General features: G+C 40.6%; 1 protein-coding gene across 9 annotated transcripts in view; it reads right to left on the bottom strand.

Moving 5' to 3' along the window:
* Positions 1–26,798, bottom strand: part of aak1a (AP2 associated kinase 1a) — a 27,494-nt gene extending 696 nt beyond the window's left edge. Inside the window, exons 1-20 of one of the 9 annotated variants that reach the window (XM_080894665.1) lie at positions 25,992–26,798; positions 19,680–19,798; positions 19,041–19,149; positions 18,369–18,511; positions 18,081–18,202; positions 17,901–17,982; positions 17,680–17,812; positions 17,464–17,567; positions 16,386–16,465; positions 16,126–16,289; positions 15,255–15,424; positions 12,480–12,701; positions 11,209–11,396; positions 10,728–10,921; positions 10,569–10,637; positions 7,965–8,069; positions 7,661–7,762; positions 6,367–6,525; positions 5,893–5,982; positions 1–1,844 (exon numbers count right to left, since the gene is read on the bottom strand). The exon at positions 1–1,844 is cut by the window's left edge and continues 696 nt beyond it. In XM_080894665.1, coding sequence (XP_080750791.1) covers positions 991–1,844; positions 5,893–5,982; positions 6,367–6,525; positions 7,661–7,762; positions 7,965–8,069; positions 10,569–10,637; positions 10,728–10,921; positions 11,209–11,396; positions 12,480–12,701; positions 15,255–15,424; positions 16,126–16,289; positions 16,386–16,465; positions 17,464–17,567; positions 17,680–17,812; positions 17,901–17,982; positions 18,081–18,202; positions 18,369–18,511; positions 19,041–19,149; positions 19,680–19,798; positions 25,992–26,151 — 3,369 coding nt within the window. In that variant the 5' untranslated portion in view covers positions 26,152–26,798 and the 3' untranslated portion in view covers positions 1–990. Of the gene's footprint in view, positions 5,368–5,892; positions 5,983–6,366; positions 6,526–7,660; positions 7,763–7,964; positions 8,070–10,568; positions 10,638–10,727; positions 10,922–11,208; positions 11,397–12,479; positions 12,702–15,254; positions 15,425–16,125; positions 16,290–16,385; positions 16,466–17,463; positions 17,568–17,679; positions 17,813–17,900; positions 17,983–18,080; positions 18,203–18,368; positions 18,512–19,040; positions 19,150–19,679; positions 19,799–25,991 lie in introns of all 9 variants that reach the window. The other 8 variants (XM_080894673.1, XM_080894666.1, XM_080894667.1 and 5 more) reach the window with 8 other exon arrangements.
* Positions 26,799–26,937: the final 139 nt, after the last annotated feature.

The following is a 26,937-nucleotide window of genomic DNA, read 5'->3' as shown; positions in this document are numbered from 1 at the left end:
CAGACAGCAAGAGGAAGTTGTACATGATTGTACACAGGTATTTGGTGCTGAACACGAGTACAGTAAGATATGTGAATGCAGCAGTGTCTTTATTTTCATTTAAGGAGGGCACGAAGGCAAACGTGATGAATGCTGCTGATGTTCTGATGTGGTTCTGAGGTGCAGCAAGGGTGTTAAGGCTTTGGAGATGTCATATTGTACAGTGAGGACAAACAACGGGAATGGTCTTCATTTATACAACATAAGAATTACCATAATAAATGTTATATGACTAACATTTACTTATAGTTCGTACATGATGTGGAACAAACTGTTTTTGTATGACATGATTGTGACGGCAAACGTAACGCACACGTTTAATTTACACTTTGCATCAACATCCAGCATCTCCTTTATGAACTTCGAAGCATAAAAGACAAAAAGTAACTGTAAATGTTTAACTGTAAGGCATTTGCACATTTCTAGTTTAATGAAATATTCCTAGGCTGTGTCTTCCCATCTTTCAAGCTTCTATGAAGTTACTGTCACGTCATTCAAGCTGACTACTAAAATAAAGGAATGAGGCATTTTCAGATCAATGAAGTTCAAACTGTCCAGGAAATTTAACCGCCACGGCTGCAGACAGTCTATGACCTCCCTCACTGTGTGTGATATTTCAGCGCCGACGCACACCAAAAGGAAAAAAAAAACAAAAAAAAACTGAGGTAGGCGAGAAAACAATCAAATGCTTGACCATAATGTAGTCATTGTGTAAATAAGAACAAGAAGGAAAACGTGAAAGGCAGAGGGAAACAAAATAGTGTGAATGTGGGACTGATGTCAGTTTACTCAAAGTAAAGATGACCTTGCACTATTTGAGTTGGTTAAGAATGAGATCCATGCAGGCCTGCAGTCCCGCTGCAGCGCTGGTGACAGCATGCGTTACGCCTGTTACACTTTGCATATTTCGGTAGGCGCGGATTCCCACTGCCCTGACCTGTGAGTGTGCGTTCAGGGCTTTTCTTGCGGTGCCTTGAGGTGAAAGGGTGCAGAGACAAATGGGTCTACAGCGCTCACGTCTGAGGTCCACAAGTGCAGAGGTCCAGCGGGGACAGATGCTACAGCAGCCTGCTTGCTCGCGTTAGACGCCGCTCTGTGAGCTGCTGCTGGCTGCTGGGGCACAGGTCCTTCAAAGTGTCGGGAGTATTTGGCCAGAGCTTGAGGACGGAAAGGTTGCTGGGCAACCTGTTCTAAGACTCCTTGATCAGAGGTTACAGCGTGAGCTCCAGCTGCGTGGGGGTACGAGGTCTTCGGCTGCGCTCCTTTGGGCTCCTTTCTTTTTCCGAATGGAGCCTGAGAGAAAACGTCGAGCTGCTGCTGCTGCTGAGCCGCGAGGGGACCGCGTGGAAATGGAGCGTTGGCGAATACGTCACTTGTGTCTTCTTGCGCAATCAGAAAGGGGGCTTTGGAGAAGATATCTGCAGCGCCCTCCATCTCCTTTGCTGCCTCGTGTACATGCTGGAAGTGATTCTGGGCAAAGGTATTTGGAGCAGGTTGATCGAAGGTTGTAGCTGATTGTGCTGCTGCTGTGCTGGAGTGCAGAGATGGATGGAGAGCTAACTGAGGCCCTTGGTCTTCTTCATCCTCAGAGTCCTGCAGCAGAGGTCTAGAACCGCTGCAGTCATGGGGGGCTATGTGACTCTCAATGCCTTCACCGTCCTCTTGCTCGTCCTTGTGTGCTTCTTTTTCTTCGTCTTCATCGCTGGAGTGCACACAGCCCTCATTCTGTGGAGAATCTGCTCCTACAGCTTCAGTCTCTTGTCCCTCCTCAAGCACAGAGTAGCCATTACTCTCCCCTTGGAGATCTGTTCAAGCAAGCAAAGATAGAGGGGGAAAACAAATTGGAGGTAAACAAAAATGTTAGAATACAAATGAGAAGGAACTGCCATCTGTGGTCCAGCTGCCCATTTATCTACCAGATCCGTCTCGCATAACAGATGGACTCTAAAATCTGTAAGTCACTGATTTTCGAGGATGACTAAACAATGAGAACCCATCACAAGACTACAATTCTACTCTGAACAGGTCACAGTCACAACACTACCAGTTCTACTAGTACGTCACCACATTAACCTTGTTTCCACGATTCTCAACTCAACCTTCACAAGTAACGCCCGGTGTTACAGGAAAACAGTGGCAGCAGTTTTGCTTTAGGTTAAAACTGAGTCAGTTGAGGAGGAGGGAGCATGAGAAAGATCTGTGGAAACAAGGGGAAAGAGCCTTCACAGCAAAAGTGAAAAATAGTTAGCGACAGACAGACTGCACAGAAGACAGATCAGTCTTACCTCAGCAGTGTTGACAGCAGTTGTTAACGTGCAGCTCAGGGGGAAAGGTTAGTTGAAGCAATTAAAGGAAAAGACCAGCTCTTTCGGCTCTTGTTTTGTTTTACTTCTTGGGTGAGCTTTTCCTCCTCACTTGTGTTTTAAATCGTCCACGCCCTTTCCGTATGACTTAAGTGTGAATATGACACAGTTTGGAGCTGACAAAAATATCCCACAGTGTGACAGCTCACGTAAGTGTGTAGAAAAACAGCTTCTCATCTCTCACAATACAGCTCATAGTCTGTACAGTCAACTTGAGATATTACCTGATTAACAGACACACAATTTAGGAAGGCAAATTAGAAAAGTGTGAGGAGGAATAAAGTTTTTAGGTTTCTGAAAACTGGTCTGATCACAACAACCACTCTATTTATGAACATTACACCGGGTGATATGAATAGGATTCATGACAATACCCCATTAGCCTTTTATGGCTAAGAGAACACCAAGGGAACGACGAGTCTGATGATCTCCATCAGTGATACTTCATTAACACTTTGATGATTATAGATAGTCTGTTTGCATTTCAACCCAAAGAGCACAGCAACACACGTAAAAGTCTGCAACCAGTGGCAGAGTGCTGCAGGATGCAGAATTATAGTGGACTGCAAAAATATGAACCGCAATATTAAATGGAAAGAAAATGGGATGTAGACATTTAAAATGGTTAAGATCAGATGTAATACAACTCACACACAAGCCTTTCTTATGATTATTTAATGAACTATAGGAGACAGAGGTGAAAGGTATCCCAGTGTTATCAGGAAGTTAGTTCCGTCATTAGCTCTGTTAAATAAAATCTATTCAGGCATATACAGTAACTTACATGTACCAGTACTAGTGTATAACCTAACAGCTGCAATGGAGAGCAACACATACTATCCAGTCAAGCGATTCAAAAGCACTTAGTCTCATGTTTGTTTGGTAACTAAACCGTGAGCACTAGATAAATGTTTGACAAGAACTAAGAGAGAAGACAGAAGGACAGAGTCGACAGTTTTGCACTCTTAAATAAAGCCTCATACACAAATATGTTTTATCTATACATCCTTATACAATTTTTACATATTTTATAATGGTCCTCAGTTAATACATTCTTTCTAAAGCACTATCAATAATAGTCACTTTTAATCATAACATGATAAAATGTTACACACTAAAATCTACCTTTACCAATGCTGACAAGTGCAAAAAAAAGAAAGAAAAAAGTGTTACTTTATGTATATTTACATTTCTCTTTCATCTGGACAGACTGTCACAACTGACTTTATGGTATATGGTAACAAAGGATTGGCCAGAGAAGATTGAGAGGATGTCAGTGGGAGAGGGAGGAAGGATATTTTCATGTAAAGTTCCTTCATTAACATAATACCTACACAAAATAATGACATTTACGTCACACTTCCCTCTCTGTGACGGTGGTATTCTGCTAAAAATCTGCTCATTTATACGACCCTGAGAGCGGACCAACACAGAGGAAAAACAGCATGATAATAGAGTCTTGTTTAGCTTTGGCATCGGAACAGGTCAAATACCTTCATTCCCTTTTACTTCTGCTGTGCTTACCTCAACGATGGGTCACAGGTATGAGAATGAGCTGGCATTAGTGGTGTTGTAGATAATGCTGACAATGGTGGGAAGCTGTGCTGTGGCAATGGAGCCGAACTCACCAGCTGTATTAACACTGACCTCAGCAGTTTCAGGAAATGATTACAACTGACAGATTTACAGGTGTAGCATTAGAATACGCTAGACACGCTGCTTAACATCCAGAAAGAGGGGACAGTATACAGGTATGCTCAAGCCTGTGAAGCCACTTGGTCGGTTTACACCAGTGATTCCCAAAGTGTGGGCCACAAAGGTACTACAGGTGCCTGCAGTAATAACAGAAATTACGCTCAAGTATGTACAAGTATGTACATATTTAAATGTATTTATTTATATAAAAGTGAATTAACACTGGTGATCGGAGGTGGTGAGTTTGTGAAGTTTTTCATCACTCTGATCTAAATTTACGCTCTTGTTTTGAAGTCTGAGTCCCAGTGGCAGGTGGCCATGACACTTTGCATGTGATTGGGCAGCATTAGCAATTTATAGCAAACAGCCTGGGCTGTTTATGCTTTTTTAAAATAGAAATGTCAAGAAAAAACACACCACCCTCTCGTGTTTTGATTAGAGTGAAGATTTAACACTGGGTGGGGCCCGTGGGATTTTCTGGTTTTTAAGTGGGCTGCAGCACTCTTGACTTTGGGAATAGCTGGTTTAGACAAATAGATCTATAAAGGAATCATGGCACATGATGGCTTGAACAGATTTGACTTTCCATGACTATGCGCACTCCAACAATGTGAGAAATCTTTAAAACCTATCCAAAACTGACACTTCTTCTTTTATATGTAAACTGGTTCAATCCGAACAGAAGCGCAGCTCCAGGTTGCATCTTTGTTTGGCCAGTAGTTCAAAGCTCTCATAGGAAAGTGCATCAAATTATCTACAGCATTCTACAGTCTTTAGTCAGACCCCTGACACATATAACCATGCTTAACATGTGCATACGATGATGGTCGACTATGGCCGTGCACTCTGTGAAGGATGTTAATGGGAGTAAGAAGAAAGTATGAGGAAGACCATGGTGTAGCCAAGACAGAAGCGGACGATATGCTCAGGCATTAATGAAAAGATTTTTACCAGTGTGGGAATGTCAGCGGCTAGCAGAGACATATGAAACCAGCTATCAGGCAACTAGAGATGGAGTTGAGGCCAAGGAGGCACATAAAGAGAATACTGGCTCCTCTTGGTCCTCATAAGGTGCTACATTAAGTGTCTCTGCGTGCCCATCTTTACCCCCCAACCCTCCCCCCATATCCCTTTGTTAGGATTGCACACTGCCCCTTCGACCTCTCCCACCCCCTCTAGAGGTCGATGAGCTGATCCACCAGCAGAAGGGAGCGAGCCAAGTTGGGGATGCTGGACTCTGAACTGCCACTGTTGGTGCGCGAGTGACCACCTGGAACGTGCCAGAAAGAAAGAGAGATAGAGACAGAGATGGGCATGGAGGAGCCGAGGGAGAGTGTGAAAGACAAGCAAAAGAATAAGTCATTTTAACAGGGATTGCATGAAGAAATTAAAGAGTGGGAAGATGACCAGGATGAGGGGAGAGAGATGCATGAATAGGGGGTAGAAAGAGAAACAAGCAGAGAGTGAGCTGGGATAACTTTTATACAGCTGCATCATTACAGGGGGAGGGGGGAGTTAGGGAAAGCCATACTAACATGGGGAGACTTTCAAGATAAACTAAAAAGAGTCAAAACACCTGCAAGATGGCGAAGCACTGGGAGTTAAAAGATGACTAATGTGAGAGCTCGATGAGATAAGAAAAAAGCCACCCATACAAGACTTCTCACATCAGAAATCCCAGGAACAAGCTAATGGTGACTAAACTGGGAGGGGGGGCTAGCTCATTCATCTTCGTGGCTCACAGTCTGGGTTTCAGCAGGTGTGAGTGCTCATCTCAGAATTAGGTTAGCCTTACCTTGATTTGAGTTTTTGGAGATGAGCACTGGAATAGGATCAAACTCGTCGTCATTGCCCTTCTCCCCACACGACATGAGGAAAGCAGAGTCTGTGGTGAAGGAAGAGGAAGTGAAGTAACGATGGAAGCGGGAAGAGGTTAACTCGGCCAACGAAAAGAGCAGGAAATAAAAAAAGAAGGAGAAGAAAAGAAAGGAGGATGCGAGTAGATTATAAACGGAAGCAGCCAGGGCAGTCAAAGTTTTTAAAAGCCATTCAGTTTTACATGGCTTTTAGCATCTTCTACAAATGAGTCAAGGGTCTGGCGAGGCTGTCATTTAGTGTCCAATTCAATTTCCACTTTTGCTTTTTACTGTTTCAACAGGCCTTTCTATTGTGTGGTTGATCAGGGGTCTGCAATTGTGTTGCCACAAACACTGAAACCCCGAAACCCCGCCCCCCCACACACACGCACGCGGAAAATAAAAGGTCTTACCAGAAGCAGTCTGACCAGCTGGCAGCTCCTCCAGGCAGGATCCAGCGCCAGGAGGAGCAGAGGAGCAAGAAGAAGGGAGAACAGAAACAGATGGGTTTCCATGACAGGTATGAGATAACAGATCACAACCCAGCAGAGAATCCTCCCCAGTGAGAGAATCTGAGACAGCGGCCAGAGAAAGAAAGGGTATGAGAAAGTAAGACTGTTAGTGCAAGGAGCAGAAAAAGATGCATTGTATTACTATAATAGCTTATATGTGCAAGCATAAAGAGTTTAAAAGCTATGTTAGCTTCATTTAATAACAAACAATAAAAAGAGGCGTCTCTTTTTCAATGATTGAGCACAATTTTTATTTCTATAGCACTTTTCAAGATAAACGTGGCAAAGTGGGTCACAGAAAAATGCAAGCAGATCTCACTGAATAGACCACTTAACACCCTAAAGCTTAAGCAGGTTATGGTCCATATAACTGAACTATCCTAAAGCAACTGTTCTAGTTATAGACCAAAATGATTGTGATCTGGAACTAAGGCTGTGCGATATGCCCAAAATCTCATATCCTGATATAAGAATTCTATCGTCCTGATAACGATATAAATCACAAAAATGTAACATTTTCTGTAAAATCTGTGAATCTCGGGCAGCTCGTCTTGCGGGAAGTGTTTCCAGCTGCGCGTCATGTAGCTGGAGTCGAGTGTTTTAACCGATGCATGAAACTACACATTTTTAGACATAAGTTGTAACAGCCGCCGTTTTCTTTGTGAGTATTTATTACACGGCGTGCTGCGGGGAAAAGCCTGTTCTAACGTTTGATGCTAAGGTTTATTTTTTAGCACCTGGCGGCTCTTTTTTAAATTCTCATCCGTAAATAATCTGCTCTTTCACGTGATTCAGTTTATTTTGAAAAGTCTCAACAGGATCTTGAGCTTTATTGTGAAAGGTTTATGTGGAACATAAACAAGCGGACACGCGATGCTGTTACCGTCGTTGTTGCTAACCAACGCATAAAAACAGGCGCTTGTCCATCTTTAGTGTGGTTATATAAAATATAAGAGAAAGAGAGAACTTTAAGAAATTAATATAGCCACTACAAGGACCATCAAAATGGTGAAAAATATTGCCGTAAACAGTTTATTTTGCGACACGAACAACCCTATCTGGAACGCCAGCAAATGTTTGAGTTAATATAAATCAATAAAACTACATCTTAGGATTGTCGCAGAACCTGAACTTAGTTAACCTTGGGTAAAACAGTGATCGGAAAAAGTGCTATTCTGAGGTCCAGGATGCTAACCTGGCACACTGGCAGGAATGAGCTCTGGCTGGCCCAAATGTCTCTGGGGCTGGGGAGCCTCCAAACCAGGAATCAGTGAGTCCACACACACCTCTGCCTTTACTACATAAACACAACGTAAAACAGTAATACAAAGACGTTGTTATTAGTACAGAAAAGAAAGAAGAACATCTTCTTTGTTCCTTTCCCAGATGATATGCCTGACTTTGTAAGGATGTTAGAGAAAAGAAAGGGAAGGAAGACATATGCAGAGCAAATGAGGAATTTTTGGGGGCAAAGCATGGGACAAGAACATAGCTGGTACCATTTGTGGTGCTCTCTGCAGCAGTGTTGAAGGAGTCAGTCAGGGTTAAGAGGTCAGGGAGCAGAAGAGAAGTATCAGGGGACTTCTGTCCCTCAATCAGCTTCTCTGTGAGTGAGCCAGAGAAAGAAGAGGGAGAAGAGAAAGGGACAGATGGCAACAGAGAAAAAGGCAATGAGAGAGGATTTTCCATAGAAATGACAAAGAAGCAGAGAAACTACACTTTGGGATGGTGCATGATGGCAAAAATCAACAAGGACAAATGCATCCATCTGCCTTCATGGTCAGCATTTTTAGAAGCAAGATTCATCCAGCAAGAAAAAAAAATTAAGGATATCATGTAAATTTCGAGGTACTTTCACATCAATATAATAAAATTACTGAATCATTTGTTAGTTTATATCAGGGTTGTCAAACATAAGGCCCTGGGGCCAAAAAAAGCCAAGCAAAGACTCCAATCAACTGCCTCTGGAAGATATAAGGAACAGCATAAATGTTTTGACTTTTAAATGTGTTTTAATGAGTTTTGCAGCTTTTCCTACAGATATGACTAGTCATACTATACAAAAGAAATACATTTTACTAATTTATTGCAGATTTTAAACATTTTTTATTTATTTGGTCAAAGTGAGCTGTACGTGGCACACAACGTGAAATGAGTTTGACATCCCTGGGTTATAAGTTCCTTCCTCAATAGCATTCAGTTGCCAAAAAAAGTTAAATTATGGCAGCAGATCTTTAATGCAGAAAACATTTCTCATGCTCTTTCACACCTTCAAAAACTTCAAGTTAAAGCAACCAATGAAGACCTTTCTTTTTATTTTCCACAACATTTTCAGCTCATTTTTGGAGCAGTGCACAAAAAAAGAAAACAAAACCCACAGTTGATGTTGTTAAGTTGTCGTTACCAAAACAAATAAGATCTGATTTTACTAAGTACTAAGTGTGCTGCATGCATGAAGTGTATTTCTATTTATTATAGTATAAGTGTATTTCATGCAGTTACTAATTTTTCACTGCAGCCTTATACTCACAGGAAACTGCTAGGGGCAAAGAAAGGGTTGGGGGGGGCATCTAGGACAAGGAATGTGTTGGCTCAGAAAATGGCACAGCAGATGTGACCTTCTGACCCCTTCGCTATAGGAAAGACGCCAATGCTGGTGAAAAGCTTTTCACAAATCCTAAATGTCAAACATTTGATTTTCACAGGGAACAGTGAAAATATGCAGTTTTAAAATGCTACATACAGTATGTTTTACATGCTGTTGCACTCTTGCCACAAGGCTGTTTTCACGTTATCTCAGATGGGATGTTGTGCTTCTTTAGCAGAAGTCAGAGTGTGTTTGCTTGTGTGCATTCTATCTCAGTAAGGGATCCAAAGAGTCAAAGAGATAGCTTAGGCTGGACAGAGAAGATTACCCACACCCTTATTACGTAACGTTTTTATCCTCTCAGTTCAGGCCTTAAACAGTATGTAAACAAAAAAAAAGAAAATAAAAAAAAAGGTAAAGAGGCATGAAGCATACACTTCCAGAAGAACTCAAGACTAAACAGAGAAGAAAATAAAAAGCTGGACCGTCATTTCAACAGGAGAGTGCGCTTAGCTTTCTCTTGTTCCTAGCAGCACTGGTAAGCAGGCTCCACTAGTAGTAAAGCAATCCAATTAACAAAGGAGAATTTGTCCTTCGCGTTACCAGGCAACAGAGAAGGAGAAAGCACAGACCTGCAAATGAGATGCGATCTAGCTGTAGCAACACTGTCTATTCATGAACGCTGACAAGAAGCCACTGTGAGGCTGCTCGCTAAGTCAACAAGGTAGAACTGTGTACTAATCCAAACCACAAAAACTGGCACTTGGAAGCTAACCTGTGGATGGTGTGAAAGCCAAGAAACTACCTGAGCAAATACAAAGTCACTCATGAGGTATATTTGCTAAGAGTCCAGGAGAATCAAAGGGATGGCTCGTTGTGCGTCCTGGTGTGACCACAATATTATAGAGTGAGAGGCAGTTAAAAGGGTCTGAGAGACAATAGTGCTGACGCTACACTTGGTGATGGCTATAGATCAATACTGCACAGTGGACTCTAAAAATTGAGACAGCAACATATAGAGCAGCTATAACCTACACAACAGAAATTTTCTAATAATATGCAAGAAAATAGGGATGCTTACTCAAAGTCAGTGCTTGGAATCATCAGTTGAAGATCTGCAGTTTAAAGCTGATACTCTGACTTGACTATTTGCCTGCTTACAACAAGCGCAAGCCTCTAGGGCTGTCCTGGACACTGGCTTTAGTAGTATCAACAGCTAATACTTGAATATTTCAATATTAATTGCGGACGCTTTTCCTACAATGGATGCATATAGATGTAACAATAAAAAAAAACAATCACCATGCAAATAAGATTAAGATGATGGCTGCGCTGTGATTTCTGATGGTTATAAACTGTTTTCTTTTAATAGAAGTACACAAGCCCACAGACAAATCCTTATGATAGATTAACATTATACGCATATACTCAATCACTGAGACAAATCCAGCTGGTTCAGAAGCATCCTTTACAAAGCTGTCAGAGGCATACTGAGAAAAGCTAAACAAAGACTTACCTGGAAAGGCATTGAGGCTGGGAATGAGATTTTCATTGGATCCCGCAGCTTTCTCTCCAGCTGCAGCAGCTGTGCACAAGCCAAAGGAGGAGAAAAAACAAACAGGTTTTAGATCATGGAATGATTCACTAATGCTGTGTGTGAACAAACTGAACTTACTCTCAGCTAGCTTTGCAAAGTCTTTGTTAAGAAGCTCCTCTGCTGTTAGCTTAGAGAAGTTATCGTCGCCAAAAGGATTCCAGGCGGGCTGAGTGTGGGGGACAGTGAGTGCTGAGGAGGCGTCCCCGTCACCTGGATGGTATACACTCTGTTGGGACGAGCAGGGGGACCCAGAAGGAGTAGTGCTTGCTGATCTGCAGTACAAAGATAAATATAAAAGACAGTAGGAGCACACAGTGAAACTACACAAAGGCTGTTAAGTCAATGCACACTGGCCTCCTGATGTATGCGGTAGTAAGGAGAGAGAATGAACAGTTATTTAAAGACTGAAGTGAGATATTCTCGGGGATCTAAAAGAGTTATTTGTCCTCTTTCTGGGTGCTGTGATATGAATGTACTGTCTATTGCACGTCGATCTTCACTCAGTGTCATGAAAGAACAGTTCATCCTCAGATCACTGAGGGGAGTTCATTCTGCTCACTTGGACTTGTTGAGGCTGGCTTCAGCTGCAGCTGCCTGAAGTAGCTGGGTCGACTTGCTAACGGGGACCCCAAACACGGCACTGTGGGTGACATCACTAAGGATACGTCTGTGGCCACTCTTGGTGGCCGTCTTTGGCGAGGAGGGGGGTGTCAGGGAGCCAACTTTGTGGATCCCTCTGCCAGTCGTCTGCAATGAGAAAAAAAAATGATGCAGAGGGGTGAAAATGTGTTAGTAACTAAAACCTTTTCTCTATGGTACTGTTCAAAAGTCTAAAGTCTTTTCTTTATATTTTTCTAGAAAAATAGTAGAAGTTCCTGTGGTCTATAGAAACACGTGCAAACATACACGGAAAAAAATTATATAGAAGCACAAACAGAGTTTGTACAATTCTAAACAGATTGAAAGTCAATATTTGGTATGACCACCGTTATTCTTCAACACAGCCTGAACTCTGCTAGATAAGCTTTCTTGTAATTTCTGGTCTTTAGAAGTACTTCTCCAGTTTCTTGAAGGACAATTAAAGCTCTTCATTTTTCAAAGAGTCAGCTCAAAAACAAATGGTATGTTTTTGCAATAGGCTACTGTAACAAAGTGCCTAAAGATACAATTTAAAATTGGTTCTGCTCATAAAAGCCAAGCTGTCTCTTAAGTGTAGATACAACACTGGTTCATCTATTGAGTTAGCTGTCTTTTCTATGTTTGAACAATTCAAAGGTCAGTATTCCTCTGAAATGGTCAGATACAAGTACTGGACTAAAAATGAGTGAAAAAGGCCAAAGTCCAAAGAAAAACTTTAAAAGTCCTTCATAAAGCCTGGAGAACTATTGCTCAGGACCACTTAAAAATTACATGCAAGTCTGGCTGCTTGGAAGCAAAACATAAAGAAAAAACTGAAGACTTTTGCACAGTTCAGTATTATAAAAAAAAAAAGAAAAAAAAAAAAGAAATAAATGAACCAGATACAAACATTAGAACAAGTAAGAGCAACTGGAAAAGAAAATTGATCAAAGAGATTGAAGATTGCTCCAAACTACAACTCTATGAAAACAGGAAACATTTACAGGAGAGGAAAACATGAAACAGTCTGACAGAAACTCATGAAAATTCTATACATTATACATTCAGTAAAAATGGAATGAGATTTTTCGAATATTTTGCCACCGAGAAGAGGAAAAAGTGAGCAAAAGTCTGGATGTGATTCGTTAGAGACGAGCCAATAATCAGCCCCGACCCAAAGAGTAGCAGACAGCAGCAGGAGTAGGACGTTACCACAAACTCTGGACCACGAGCTGCAGGACCAACAACTGCAGACTCGGGGATGGGTGTGAGATGGGCAGCTGCAGTTTCAAGGACTAAATGCTGCTGCTGTTGGTGTTGATGCTGCAGGGTAACAACTTGAGGAACAGGTTTATATTGCAGCAGACTGGATGCTTGTGATGATGTTTGTTGCTGCTGAAGTTGGTGGTGGTAGAGGTTCTGTACCAGGTGATGCTACACAGGAACACCACACAGCTGACCGTGAGCAAGGTAAACTGTGGCCCAACTGAAATATTTTCTGTTATGTATTGCAAAACTAAACCAGATTAATTTTTTCTGTTCTGCTTCACCAGCAAACAACATGAATGCACGGAAGAAAACCTACAACAAACCTATAAAAATATGGAAATATTTGTTGCAGCTCATAATAAAGTGGGAATCTCAAAGGGTTTGTTTGAACAAATGTCTGTTAAATTGACATTTATTGATAAATGAGGTAACAGAATGGGAATTTAACAGTTTTCTGAGGAATGATTCCTAATAAGTAAATATGTAATTTTGCAGTACAAATGCAACGAGTTTGTCTGTAAGCTTAGTAGTTCACACTATCATTCCTCAAGAACGTGTCAACGAAACACGTCAACAGGCGTGTACTAAGAAAGAAAGTTCAGCATAGCCAAGATTTTCTTTTCCTGTTAGCTGGCTTGATGAAACCTAACAATCCAGTCTGAGACAACAGGTATGATGGTAGTGGTTATTAACTTTCTTTGTTAACCTAGGCTTGCTTCAGGTGCCAAGAGGGCAGCTGACATGTCATTTGATACTTCCTCCACACAAAACAAATGACTTAGCTCCACCTACTCTGATCAGAAACATTATCAGAGGAACAGGTAGTAGAGCTCTAGAAAAAGAATTTAAAATACACCTCCTATTGCTGCAAATAAGACAAGCGAGCAGTGATGGCAGAAAATCATCAATCGCAAGCTCTCCTAGCACTAAAATAAAGTGAGGTGTATCAAAAAGAATCATCTTATTATAAAAAGCTATCATTTTAAAGTGACAGTAATCGAAATAATGGACATAGAAGCTTGTGGTAAATTTTTAAAGTACATGGCTGAATAATAAGTTTTACAAACAAGACAATGTTAACAAGTTCTCAATGTGTCCCCCTCCAGACACACAACATGTCTCCACAATACTCAAACTTGCCACTGCTGCTGTTATGCTACAGACCAGCAACCACGTGACACTCACGAATCTCCTATTTCTAATAATAGGCATTTCCACTTTTGCTGGAGAATGGGGAATAAAACCACTTTAAAATCAGACGATTCTTTTTGACACACGCTGTATAAATGCTGTTTATTTCCAACTGCACATTAGGGTTTCGAAACTTGAAGTTTTACCAAAATTCAGACCAAAATTAAACCAAAACTCTGAAGATAACCTGCGCAGGAATAGGTTGTGTGTTCAGCATCAGTTACTATGGTGATCTAGTCAGGCAAAAGGAGAGACACTGTCATAACACTGAAAATTTGTTGACAGCAGATCTAGTTAAAATCTTACAAGAATGAATGGAAAAGGAAGCTACAGTAAGTTGGTTAAATAAAGAGCTGCAAACAGCACATTTCCTGCCTCTCAGCCAGGTAACTTCCTCCAACCCTTTCACTGAGGTGTGGTGCTAGCAGTCTCATGCTATGTGCAGCATGAGAATCAAATCACAATATCTCACAGAATGAATGAAAATTACACTTACTGCCTGTCAACTAATTCTTTATTTTCTCATTGTTATTTCTTTATTCATCTGGGGAAAAGACGGCATCCATAAGTGTTTTATTTGGGAAGTACAGTTGCTGTTGGCCCTGGTTCTTCCTATCTGTAACATAAGACACACTATTGCAGGATTCCTTAATATCATTCAGCTCCTTCTCAAGATCGGATCTTGACTGATGCCAGCTTCTATATATTACAGATTTCTACATATTACAGGACTACAGATTGTGACAACAGTCCTCCTCCAGCTGTGGAGATCCATTGCAACATAAAAGCCTGAATGTGGAGCAGGTGGAGAAGTGTTTCATGTTGCACTACGACAAGTTCACAAATCCTAGAGAGCAGAACAAGGACCACCATTGCCAGCTGTAGTGTAAGAAACTAGAAGTGGAGTTCATCTACAGGATGAGGCATTAGATTATATTTATAAAGTATTTGTATAGGACAAACCTATAGGAAGTATGTGACTGTACGCATAAACACCATGAACACAATCTAATTGGTAAGAAACCAAATCAAACCAGGCCTGAAACCTTTGAGATTACCACCTTAAGACTGGGAGCAGTGTAAATGTGTAGCTTTGGCTTGAAACACACACACACCAGTGATGAACATAATCATGTTGAATTTAAGCTTCACTGAAACTAAACAGAGCTCTTAAAACTGATTTTGAACAACAAACAGGGCAGCTCAGCCAAAAAACAATATCACTAAAATCCACAGAAATCAAAATAGTTCATCATGCAAAACACAGACAGCCCACACCTGAAGTTTGTATTTTCAAGTGTGTCTCATTATCAAGCCCAAACCCTTTGCGTGGTATCACACTCTTCTTGTTATTGCTTGCACAGTGAATATGCATTTTATGAAAAATCCCTGATGCTGTTAATTCTTTGAAAACAAAGGCATTAAAATGTCTCACCACGCGTGCACAGCATTATTCAATGTCATCCATGAAACAGCACACATTGCAGCTAATCACCATTTCCATTCTTGCTCTAACAGTCTTCCTACCTGCTGAGTGCTCTGTGGGCTTAAGAAGGCAGAGGCTTGCTGCTGCTGCTGCTGCTTCATAAGCAGCTGCTGATGCTGAGATGTAGCCTGCGGCTGCATGTTAGCAGACGGAGCCTGTTGAGCAGGTTGGACAGCAGCTGAAGCTGGAGGAGGGACACTGATACCGACACCTGTAAGGGAAGTTAATACGATATATGAGAAAATTATAAAAGTATTCTTGATCATCAAATACGACACAGATTCTTTTTGTGCAGATTCTTACATTTCATTTCATTTTTATTTATTTCACACTTGGTACTACAAATCAAACAAAACAACCACATCTTCTATCAACAAAACACAACAACCATGTGTGAAAAGGAGCAGGAACCAGCTGTCATCCACACAAACATTGTTGTGCAAGTGAGTGAGAAAATCTTAAATCACCTCACTCTCGAGTTATTGGATTCACAAACTTGGGTATATACGCCACCCGCCCCCACAGTGGGGTGACACAACACCCCATCAGCCTTTTTATGGCTGAGGGGCAAAAACGAATTGGACCGATACCAATCAAAAGAATGACTTTGAACAACACATAAATAAATGTGAGGGTGAATCATGCCACCATCTATTCTGTCTCTGCAAGTTGACCAGAAGGGACTTTAAATAAAAACTAAAAGCCTTTAAAGAGCAGACTAAACCAATAGGAACACAGCATATAAATATATAGTGAATTATAGTGAAATTCTTGAGGGATTCATGAACCAAAAGTAATTCAACATAAATAGTGTTATTAGCAGGGTAACAGTCATCATAAATCCAGGCTTTGATCACAATGGTTTTAACCCTGACATATAGAGAAAATCATAGTTTAAACAGCTCCTTGTACCTATAGCCTGGGGTGCCCCAGTAGCCACACCAGGCCTCTTGCGTGGGGTGAGTGCTGGCTGGATGGGAAGAATGCCTGATATGGGCTGGGGCTGAGCCTGGCCAGCTTTGGGCCGCTGTCGAGGTGCAATTGAGGTTTCCGTTGTAGGAACTGGGTCTGTGAGCCTGATGGAAGAAGAAGAAAACTCTGCAGAGTAACGCAAAGTTTCTTATGACAATAATATTAATAAAAATAACACACACGCTTTGCTTGTCACTCACCTGGCTTTGTTTTGACTCTTTTTGGCCACTGCTTCACTTGCTTTGATAGGCTCAGGAAGTTTTGCAGGAATAGGAGAATTCTGCAGAGGAGAAAAGATTTATCAAAAATGATCAAATCTTTTCACATTTTTGATTAGTATTTTCCATAAATGTATAATTGTTTTGTGCTTTGTTATTACTAAGGGCCTAGTGACAAAATCTGTACTGTCATTAATATCACTGTGTTCTAGATAGCTGTTTCTAGCTAGCTAGAAATAAATTGCTTCCCAAAGAAATCTGTAAATTGTTCATAGAAAGAGAAGGTGGGTATAACTTAAGAGGGAAATGGAATTTAAAAATACAAAGTGCTAGAACAACTTTAAGAACTATGTCAATCTCAATTTCAGGAGTTAAATTATGGAACAGTCTAACAGAAGAAATAAAAGACAGTCAAAACATAAAACAGTTTAAAGTAAAATATAAAAACCTAATTTTAAATAAGTATAAGAATGAAGAAAACGGGGTTAACCCAGGATGGTAATGTTGCTGGTAATGGTGTTGCGGTTCTTTTTTGGTTGTTTTTTTGTTTTGTTTTGGTTTGTTGTTTTTCCATAACTTGTGTATCTGCAAATATACACATTCTGTATTTTTCATATGAAAGAAACTATACTGTGGTGGGGCTTGCTAATTTCTTGTTTTTGATTTATGTATGTTATGTTTTGTTTTACTTCATATGTTTATATGTTTCATATGTTGTTTGTTTAATTTAAGACAAAAAAAAAATTAAATGAATGAGAGGTAAAACTTGAGGGGGTAGGGACAAATAAGTAAATACTTCAGCCTACTCCTTTTCAAACAAATAATGGAATGATATTTTGTAATGATTGTGAAGGCACATGTTTGAAATGTTTGAAATAAAAATGAACTGAACTGAACTGTTTCTAGCTAGCTAGGAAAGTTTCAAACTCAAACTCAAACTCCAGCACACGAGATGTAAAATCAAAGACATGTAGTAACAAAAAGAAAATCTAAGTTACTGCTGAGCACACACATATTTTCATCTAATACTCCCACTATTGCTCTCGCCGTGATGACTCACATGTAGATTTGGGACGGGACACTCTCGTCGAGCCAGTTTAAAGGCAAAGTAGGATACTTGGTAAATGTCTGGCCTCTTTTCAGGATCAGGTTCCAGCATGTATCCTGAGACACAAAAAATATTCTGAGTTAATTTGCATTTAAATTTAACTGCACCTAGACTACACATATTCAGAAAGCAGAACGGTCGCATGATCTAAGCAAATAGAGTACTTACTAATAAGACAGTGCATTTCATGTGAGTAGCGAGAGTTGTCTGGGATGGTGAAACTGCCATCACAGATAGCCACTTGGCTCTCGCCGAATGGAAGGGTGAAGTAGCACAGCTTATAGAGAAGACAACCCAAGGCCTGCGCAGACAAGGAAATGAACACATATAAAAACATATACTCTGTATGACGTCATAGTAGTTAGATAATATTTTTAAGTTAGCCTCACCCAAATGTCTGCTTTTGTTGTGATGACATTTCCCCCATAGAGGTTGACCATCTCTGGAGCACGGTATGACAGCGTAGTATACCTGCAGTAGCAGTAATGTATGAGAACAGACCAATGAGCTTCTGAAATATAGGGAGAAAATAGGGTAGATGGTACATCAAGAGGAAAAAAACAACTAACTTTTTGATTTCATCCTCTAAAACTGCCACCCCTTCTGTCTGTGGATTTTGGAAGTGGTTGGTGGCACTTCCAAAGTCACAGAGCACATAGTGTCCCCGGTCATGAAGAAGAATATTTTCCACCTATGTGTGGAAGACAAGATAAGACTTGTGAGATGTGATGTACAGTGAAACAAACGCAAAAAACAAACAAACAAACAAAAAATATTCCAAATTACTAGTGTGATAATTCATTAGATAGATCTGTGCTGTCAGTAGTATTCGCATACAGAAAATGTATTAGGCTTGCCTTGAGATCTCGATGGATGATTGGAGTCTTGCACTGATGTAGACGAGTGACCGCCTCGCACGTGTCACAAAAGATCTGTAACACCTCAGCTTCAGTGAAGCCCGTCTGTAGCCGCTGGTTCATTAGGTTCACCACCTGGCCACCTAAATGAAAAAAAATTTAGTCAATAAAAAGACATAAATTCCTTTTTTTTTATGTAATTATTTAAAGTTTCTAGGTAATATTTAAGGCTCAAATATAAGTTTACTCTGATCCCAACACATCTAAAATAAATGACAAAAACATACATTAATCTTTATCATTCACATGACACTTCAAAGCGGTCAGCTTTCACATAAGAGAAAAAAGTAAAGAGGGCATCATGAATGTATTGCTTTAACACATTAACATTGCTGTTTATAGCATAACAAAATTAATACATTTTCGACACTACACAATTTAAAAACCCTAACGATGCTCACAACTGCACAGGCATGTTAACATTTTATCTTTCTACAAATGACACAGCTAAGTTAAGCACCGAGTAAAACACAAGTTCTATTGACCACGACAGCTATCAGCTGAACATTTGCCTTTGGAAAAAAAGAAAAGAAAGGATGCTGTAAGAGCCGAGGGTAATGGAGCTTTGAATTCAGAGATAGAAAGGCATGGGGAGGGGGTTGGGCGATTTACCTCGACAGAAGTCCATTAAGATCAGGACTTCCCACACATCACCAGCTCCGACTGCAGTTATGCTGGAGTCCAGGAAGCCGACTATATTTTTGTTACCCACCAGGTCCCTCTGTGTAAACAAACAGAGAGAGAAACAGGAATGATGAACAACAAGAGAGGCAATTTTCAAATATCATGCAGTCCTAAGAAACTTTATTTGATAGATCAAAAAATACATCAATGTTTGTAAATTCTCAGTTTAATTTTAACTGCCAAAGGACTTAAGGTAATGATGATAAAATCATCTGATAAGCATGTCACCAGGGAGTGGCTACAGGAACTGGTCTGTTTCACTTACAGTTAGGAAACGGACATGCAACTGAGCTTACAAGGCAACATTTTAAACAGAACTTCATGTTCTAAAATGGAACTAATTACAATCCTGAGTGCTGCTTTGTTATCACCACTTGACACAAGTCAAATAGTGTTTTTGCATAACTTTTTTTTTTTAAATTTCGGGCATTCTGGGTTGTTCATATTTGCATTTTCTGTATCAAATTACTTAACACTAGATAGATTTTTGTGTTTGTTGCTGAGCAGGCTAACAGTAATGCAAATTGCTGAGTTTTCTCCAGTCAGCTTTGGGGCAATCACACTCACCATAATTTGTATTTCAAGTTTGCAGATCTTCAAATCGTGTTCGTTGTTGACATACATTCTTTTTAGTGCACATCGTGCACCTTGATGAGTCCTCACCAAAAAGACTATGGCAAAACCTCCTGCAAAGAGAAGAACAGGAAGAATGGACAAATTGAAATGCAGAAATAGAAAAACCACCATAGTTATGTCTCTTGCATTTTTTGCCACCATATACAGTGCAATTATAAGTGGCACTGCATTGGTGCTAAAACCCAGGGCGTTCTTTCTATGAGACAACACTGCTAAGCATACTGCCTTGCTCAGTCTGGTTTGAGTTTATTTCTCAGGACAGTGACCATCTGTTGACAGTGACTTGATTTTTACTGAGGAAAAAAGACAACCTTGGCAGATCAAATAATCATAACCTAAACTACAAGGAGCCTGATAAAGTCACAATAAAAATAAAATCTATCAAACATGTGCAACGAATCGCTTTATCCAGTTTAAACCACTGGTGTCAAACAGCCCTGCAGCAGGGTATAATTCAACCCTGTTGGATGGCCTGGGTTTAGCATACAGGGAGTGCAGAATTATTAGGCAAATGAGTATTTTGTCCACATCATCCTCTTCATGCATGTTGTCTTACTCCAAGCTGTATAGGCTCGAAAGCCTACTACCAATTAAGCATATTAGGTGATGTGCATCTCTGTAATGAGAAGGGGTGTGGTCTAATGACATCAACACCCTATATCAGGTGTGCATAATTATTAGGCAACGTCCTTTCCTTTGGCAAAATGGGTCAAAAGAAGGACTTGACAGGCTCAGAAAAGTCAAAAATAGTGAGATATCTTGCAGAGGGATGCAGCAGTCTCAAAATTGCAAAGCTTCTGAAGCGTGATCATCAAAAAATCAAGCGTTTCATTCAAAATAGTCAACAGGGTCGCAAGAAGCGTGTGGAAAAACCAAGGCGCAAAATAACTGCCCATGAACTGAGAAAAGTCAAGCATGCAGCTGCCAAGATGTCACTTGCCACCAGTTTGGCCATATTTCAGAGCTGCAACATCACTGGAGTGCCCAAAAGCACAAGGTGTGCAATACTCAGAGACATGGCCAAGGTAAGAAAGGCTGAAAGACGACCACCACTGAACAAGACACACAAGCTGAAACGTCAAGACTGGGCCAAGAAATATCTCAAGACTGATTTTTCTAAGGTTTTATGGACTGATGAAATGAGAGTGAGTCTTGATGGGCCAGATGGATGGGCCCGTGGCTGGATTGGTAAAGGGCAGAGAGCTCCAGTCCGACTCAGACGCCAGCAAGGTGGAGGTGGAGTACTGGTTTGGGCTGGTATCATCAAAGATGAGCTTGTGGGGCCTTTTCGGGTTGAGGATGGAGTCAAGTTCAACTCCCAGTCCTACTGCCAGTTTCTGGAAGACACCTTCTTCAAGCAGTGGTACAGGAAGAAGTCTGCATCCTTCAAGAAAAACATGATTTTCATGCAGGACAATGCTCCATCACACGCGTCCAAGTACTCCACAGCGTGGCTGGCAAGAAAGGGTATAAAAGAAGAAAAACTAATGACATGGCCTCCTTGTTCACCTGATCTGAACCCCATTGAGAACCTGTGGTCCATCATCAAATGTGAGATTTACAAGGAGGGAAAACAGTACACCTCTCTGAACAGTGTCTGGGAGGCTGTGGTTGCTGCTGCACGCAATATTGATGGTGAACAGATCAAAACACTGACAGAATCCATGGATGGCAGGCTTTTGAGTGTCCTTGCAAAGAAAGGTGGCTATATTGGTCGCTGATTTGTTTTTGTTTTGTTTTGAATGTCAGAAATGTATATTTGTGAATGTGGAGATGTTATATTGGTTTCACTGGTAAAAATAAATAATTGAAATGGGTATATATTTGTTTTTTGTTAAGTTGCCTAATAATTATGCACAGTAATAGTCACCTGCACACACAGATATCCCCCTAAAATAGCTAAAACTAAAAACAAACTAAAAACTACTTCCAAAAACATTCAGCTTTGATATTAATGAGTTTTTTGGGTTCATTGAGAACATGGTTGTTGTTCAATAATAAAATTATTCCTCAAAAATACAACTTGCCTAATAATTCTGCATTCCCTGTAAACACTGTGTGGTGAGTTAGCTGGCTGGCACAATAGTCACAAGACCTTGAAACAAAACTGTGTGAGTAAGCAGCTGTGCCAAAAAGATGCAAGAAGACAAAACTGACAAGACAGGAAGTGAGAGAATATATCATCCCACGTTTAGTCACAATGATGACAGTGACAACCATAGCAACTAAAACCACCAGGAATCATACCACACTAATAAATAAAGCACAAACTGAGTATCTCTCAGCAGATATCTGGATATTTTAGATTCAATTATCATTGTTATTATTATTATTCTACTACTATCAGCATTACTCAATACGAGCTGCATTGTTAAAGACGTTCATAGAGTACAGCAATATTTTTTTTTAACAGGAAACCACACTAAATATGAAATCATGTGGGCTTCAGTCCTCCATCCTGTGTGGGTCAGCATGAATGAGGAAACTTAGTCATTTTACTGTTGTCAACATGAATTAAATGACTTGAAGTTTCACAATGAAGTGCTAAATTCTCTGCATATAAGAAAAAGGAGCTGGCAGAGCACATTGCTCAGTAATTAGTGTTATGACATGAAAAGCAATTGCTTGGATGAGATATGAAGTTTAATTAAGAGCTGAGGCCTGTATTGAATCAGAATAAAGAGCAGAGGCTAGGCGGGCACGTGTGTGTATAGCCCAGCAGAGCAGAGGCATCTGATCCACTGCTGTCTTGCACAGTCTAATCTGAGATGCCTGTTAGAAATTAGAGGGATTAGCGGCTGTCTTAAGTAACATTTAGCAGTGGTCTACTGTCTCAGGAGACGGGGTGACTAAATAAGTCCAGCTAAAAATAGCCACTACTCCTTGACGTAAAATGATTATAACACAGTTGTAAATGCACACAAAAATAAACCTTTGGGCTCTGCAATGAAAAGTGTCACCAATGCTTGTAATGTTCAGTTACAATCTGTCAGTGTAATGGAACTTGCATAATAAGCATCTAGGCTTTAGACTAAGACACAGCACATGCCCTCACCACTACGATGCTGTTTACAAACATATGCACAACACTGCAGTGACAGGGAGAAAAACCAGAGATCGTCTAAAGAGAAGGTGGCATAAACTATCTAATCTGACTTAGAAAAGGTTTTTTCCCACTCTGTTAGAAAATGTGATAATTATGGTATACAAAAAGGGAATGACTCGCACATTAATGACAGCAGGATCTGGGGGCACTAATGTTACCAGCAGTAACTCTATACATCAATACAAAACAACACTTCCTGCTGACCGTAAAGGGAGAGAGCTGTGTGTCAGGAAATCCAGAGGTAAGTCAGTAATAAATCACAGATTTACCCAAGACCTAAAGCTAAAAAAAGATAACACTGTTCAAAGCGTGCACCTCCAAACCAAAGTTACAAAAGAAAAAAAAGTTACAAAAGCAGCACAGTGCGCCACCCTCACTGCTTTAGTCAGCACAGGGTAAAGTGTGTTGCCACAAAGTTCAAGAGTGACAACAAAGGGAGTTGGAGTAAGAGGAGGAAAAAATAATTAACTACATGACGCAGCCAGATAACAGTGACTGCAGGCCCAGACTTCAATGAAAAGCATCTGAATAAACAGGTGTATTGCCAGTAGCTGTACTCGAATTACAAAGAGCAGCTCTACTACCAGATCAAAATGCAATGAAAGGAAAAAATAAATAAATAAATAAAACCTTGCATCTTGGGGAAGCTGTATATATAATTATGGTGATGTAGAGCTGGGTGATATGAGATTTTTTCATATCACGATATGTTTTTTTTTCATTTCAGGCGATAACGATATCTATCACGATATAAGCCAAATAACTATATTTGTAAGATTTAAATGTGCCGTTGCTCACAAGTAAAATGTGAAATAATCAGCAGCTTGTTTTTATTTAAATATTTATTTCCCATAATAAGTTCAACAGGGTAGATGTACTTAAGGAACATGAGACTTTTTCAGATAAATAAAGGCAAATATTGCAAACTACACAAAAGGCAGCCGCTAAAGCGTTTAAGTTTCAAAATAGGACAAACGAAACAGACTAAATTGTCAATTCCACTTAGAAACAAAATATTAATTCTAAAAATAAATCTTAGTTTGTTTTACAGAAGAACAGACAAAACTGACTAACTTTTGTCAATATCAAATAAACTGAGAACTAAAAGGAAATTCTCAATCTCTCCTTGTTGTATAGCTGAGCTTTTCAAACAGTTTTAACAGTTACTTTAGTCTGACAAAAGCCGAATGACGAATTAGCGCTTCCAGTCAGAGACTGAGGCTACGTCCACACGTACACGGGTATTTTTGAAAACGGAGATTTTCCATTTTCGTTTTAAAAAATAATCCCGTCCACACATAAAGGCAGAAATGAAGGAAAACGCTGCTATGAACATGCCAAAGCAGCAGGTGGCGCTAGATTCCTAACCGTGCCTAAATGTTGGCCAATCAGAAGTCTAGAAGCCTCGGTGGGAAAAAGTAAACAAAGCTGGGGCATAGAAGCAGAACCGAGTCGTAAGTGTGGAGGGACAGTAACTGTGTGTATATGTAAGCATTTAAACACTGCAGAGAGTAGAATTAACAGTAACAGTATTGTAGAAATCCATTTCACCGAAACAATAACGTGGCGCACAGTGTGACGCATGCACCAGTTTATTGTATTTCCAGACTTGCTTTCGGCACAATTTACAGTGCACGCTACTCTATTTTTGTCAGACTTGAAATAGCCGAAATACCTTCACACTACGGAACTTCTATGGCTCTTCCGTTTGACAATCTCTCCGGCATTGGAACCATCATCTGTTTTCTCTTCGGTCACGCTCGGGTGATTTTTCTAGTCGGCACACTCATTTCCTCCATTACGCGCTGGCTCCATTACCCGCTGGCTGCTTCCCAAACAAACACACGTGCGGCTTGGCACTTGTGCTGTACCTAACAAGTCACGCGACGTGACGCTGCGGCCGTGACGCTGCGGCTCTGCGCTACTTAATTTGGATTGGCTGACCTTTTTTTTTTTTTTTTTTTGAGGACAAGAGCGGCGAGGTCTATCGCGATAGCTTAATTTCTCTATCGAGTAAAAGTTATATCGCGATACATATCGTTATCGTTCTATCGCCCAGCTCTATGGTGATGCCATTTAGTAGGCCTAAGAATTACACACCTGAATTGTGCTTTTCTAAAGTTATTATCTGCAGCAAGGCCAAACTGAGCTCACAGAAACAAAGAAATTCCCTAACATCCCAGTACAGGGCGGGTCTGAAGTTTGCTGTGGAACTCATTCATAAAGCCAGTGTGCGGCCAAACACATGGTTCCCATCTATAGTACTGATAAATTAATCAGACTTTTTTCATCTATTATTTAGTAACAGGCCCTCTTAGCTAACAGAGGACATCAGACTCTCATTGCAAAGACAAATGACCACAGGGAAAAGGTTTACCTCTTTCACAATATCCGTTTAGCCTGTTCTAATAGAAATGACCTAAAAAAGGTGCAATCAGTCCTCACCACACTAAGTTAAGTATTTGGATTAACAAATGACCATGCAAGAATATTTTCACCTGGAAAAGTTTGTGTGAAGTTATGTTTGAGTTTCAGCTTACTGTAAGGTCACATTCTATGTGCCAACACATCCTAACCAACAACTTCCAGTTAATTTTAACTTGTGCAGTCTACATCTGCCAGTCCCTCTGTAAATATCCATACAGGTGACTCAGCATGGCGTTGGCCCCTTACAGCACAGCAGGAAATCCAGTTTTGCTATGTTCCTCCCAGCCTTCAAGTAAAGAGTGTAGTAATGCAAGGATAATACACACTGAGAGATGTAGAGCCCATCATCTTTACATCTTAAAATTTCAGCCTAGTCTGTCTTCCTCCTAATCTGCCTGTTGTTATTATAATTGTTATTATTAATAATAATAAACAGATAAGACAGGTTTGGGCAACCTGGCAGCAAACAGGCATGCAGAGGACTGCCTAAATGTGTAACCTCTAAACCCTGACCAGTAAATATTCATTAACCAATGCCATTTCCACTTAGTAATGTATAGCAAACATGATAGCTTATCATTGTGTTAGTAACATTACTCTGACTGGGCCAAAAACAAAACAAAAACAGGCCCAATCGTTTAAATGAAGCCGTCCAAATCACAATTAAAGTGTTTGTAGTAATCCACACAAGGGAACGCCACGTAGTTCACCTTCAGCGATTGTTTCCTCCACGGTTACTTGATATCTTCCAATGCTGAAGACTCGTCCGATGAAGCTGCCACCGCCGCCGGAACCAGCGCCTCCTCCACCGGCTCCAGGACCAGGCCCGGAGCCCCCAAACTCCCGACGGGAATCAAAAAATTTCTTCATTTTCCCTTGACACTGCCCAAAGCAGGACCAAGTCCAAAAATGTATAAATGTCGCGACAACGACAGTAGTTGGACAGAGTCAGTCGCTGAGGTGCTGGCGTTAACGCTTCAACAGCTGAATGAATGCTGCTAGCTGGCTTCAAGCTAAAAGCTAGAGAAACTAGCTGGACCTTAAAATATCCCGAACACTGCTGCCTGATGCTGTTCAGCTAACTCATGGTTTGAACAGCAGGCGGAGTCAAATAATGCAGAGAAGCCGCTTTCCACTCTATACCAAAATCAGTACTAGCTACACAATGAGCCGGACTATGAGCCCGAAAAACCCAGTCAGCTCACCTAGCTAGCTAGTCAGCTAGCTAAGCAGCCAGGTGCCAGCTGTCAGTCAACAGACTAGCAGCCAGGTAGATTCCTGATATCAAGTCCAGGTCGTTACACATCTCGGTCGATATTCTCCCGAGGGAAATGTTAGTCCACTTGCTGCCTTATACCTCTGTATCGTTGAGAAAATTTCAGCTCTTTACTGTTTGTATTCGTGCTGCAGGTTAGAATAAGCCTAGTCAACTAGGTTAACTTAATGACAGAGCTAACACAGCCACCAGTACACGCTAATGGCAGAAGTCCTCCCCATCTCCCCTGAATCCTGCTGGACTGCTCCTCGTGTGATTGGTCAAATCAACAGCGACTTCCTGTTAGTGCACCCTGCTTGTCCCTGAGCTGTGGATTGTCAACATAAATAAAGTGCGTTTTGTTTTTTCATCAGTCTAATTTACTAATAACAGTAAAATAA

Source organism: Rhamphochromis sp. 'chilingali' (assembly GCF_963969265.1).
Source record: "Rhamphochromis sp. 'chilingali' genome assembly, chromosome: 10".
Lineage (NCBI taxonomy): Eukaryota > Metazoa > Chordata > Actinopteri > Cichliformes > Cichlidae > Rhamphochromis > Rhamphochromis sp. 'chilingali'.
This window is presented reverse-complemented; position numbering and strand designations above follow the sequence as displayed.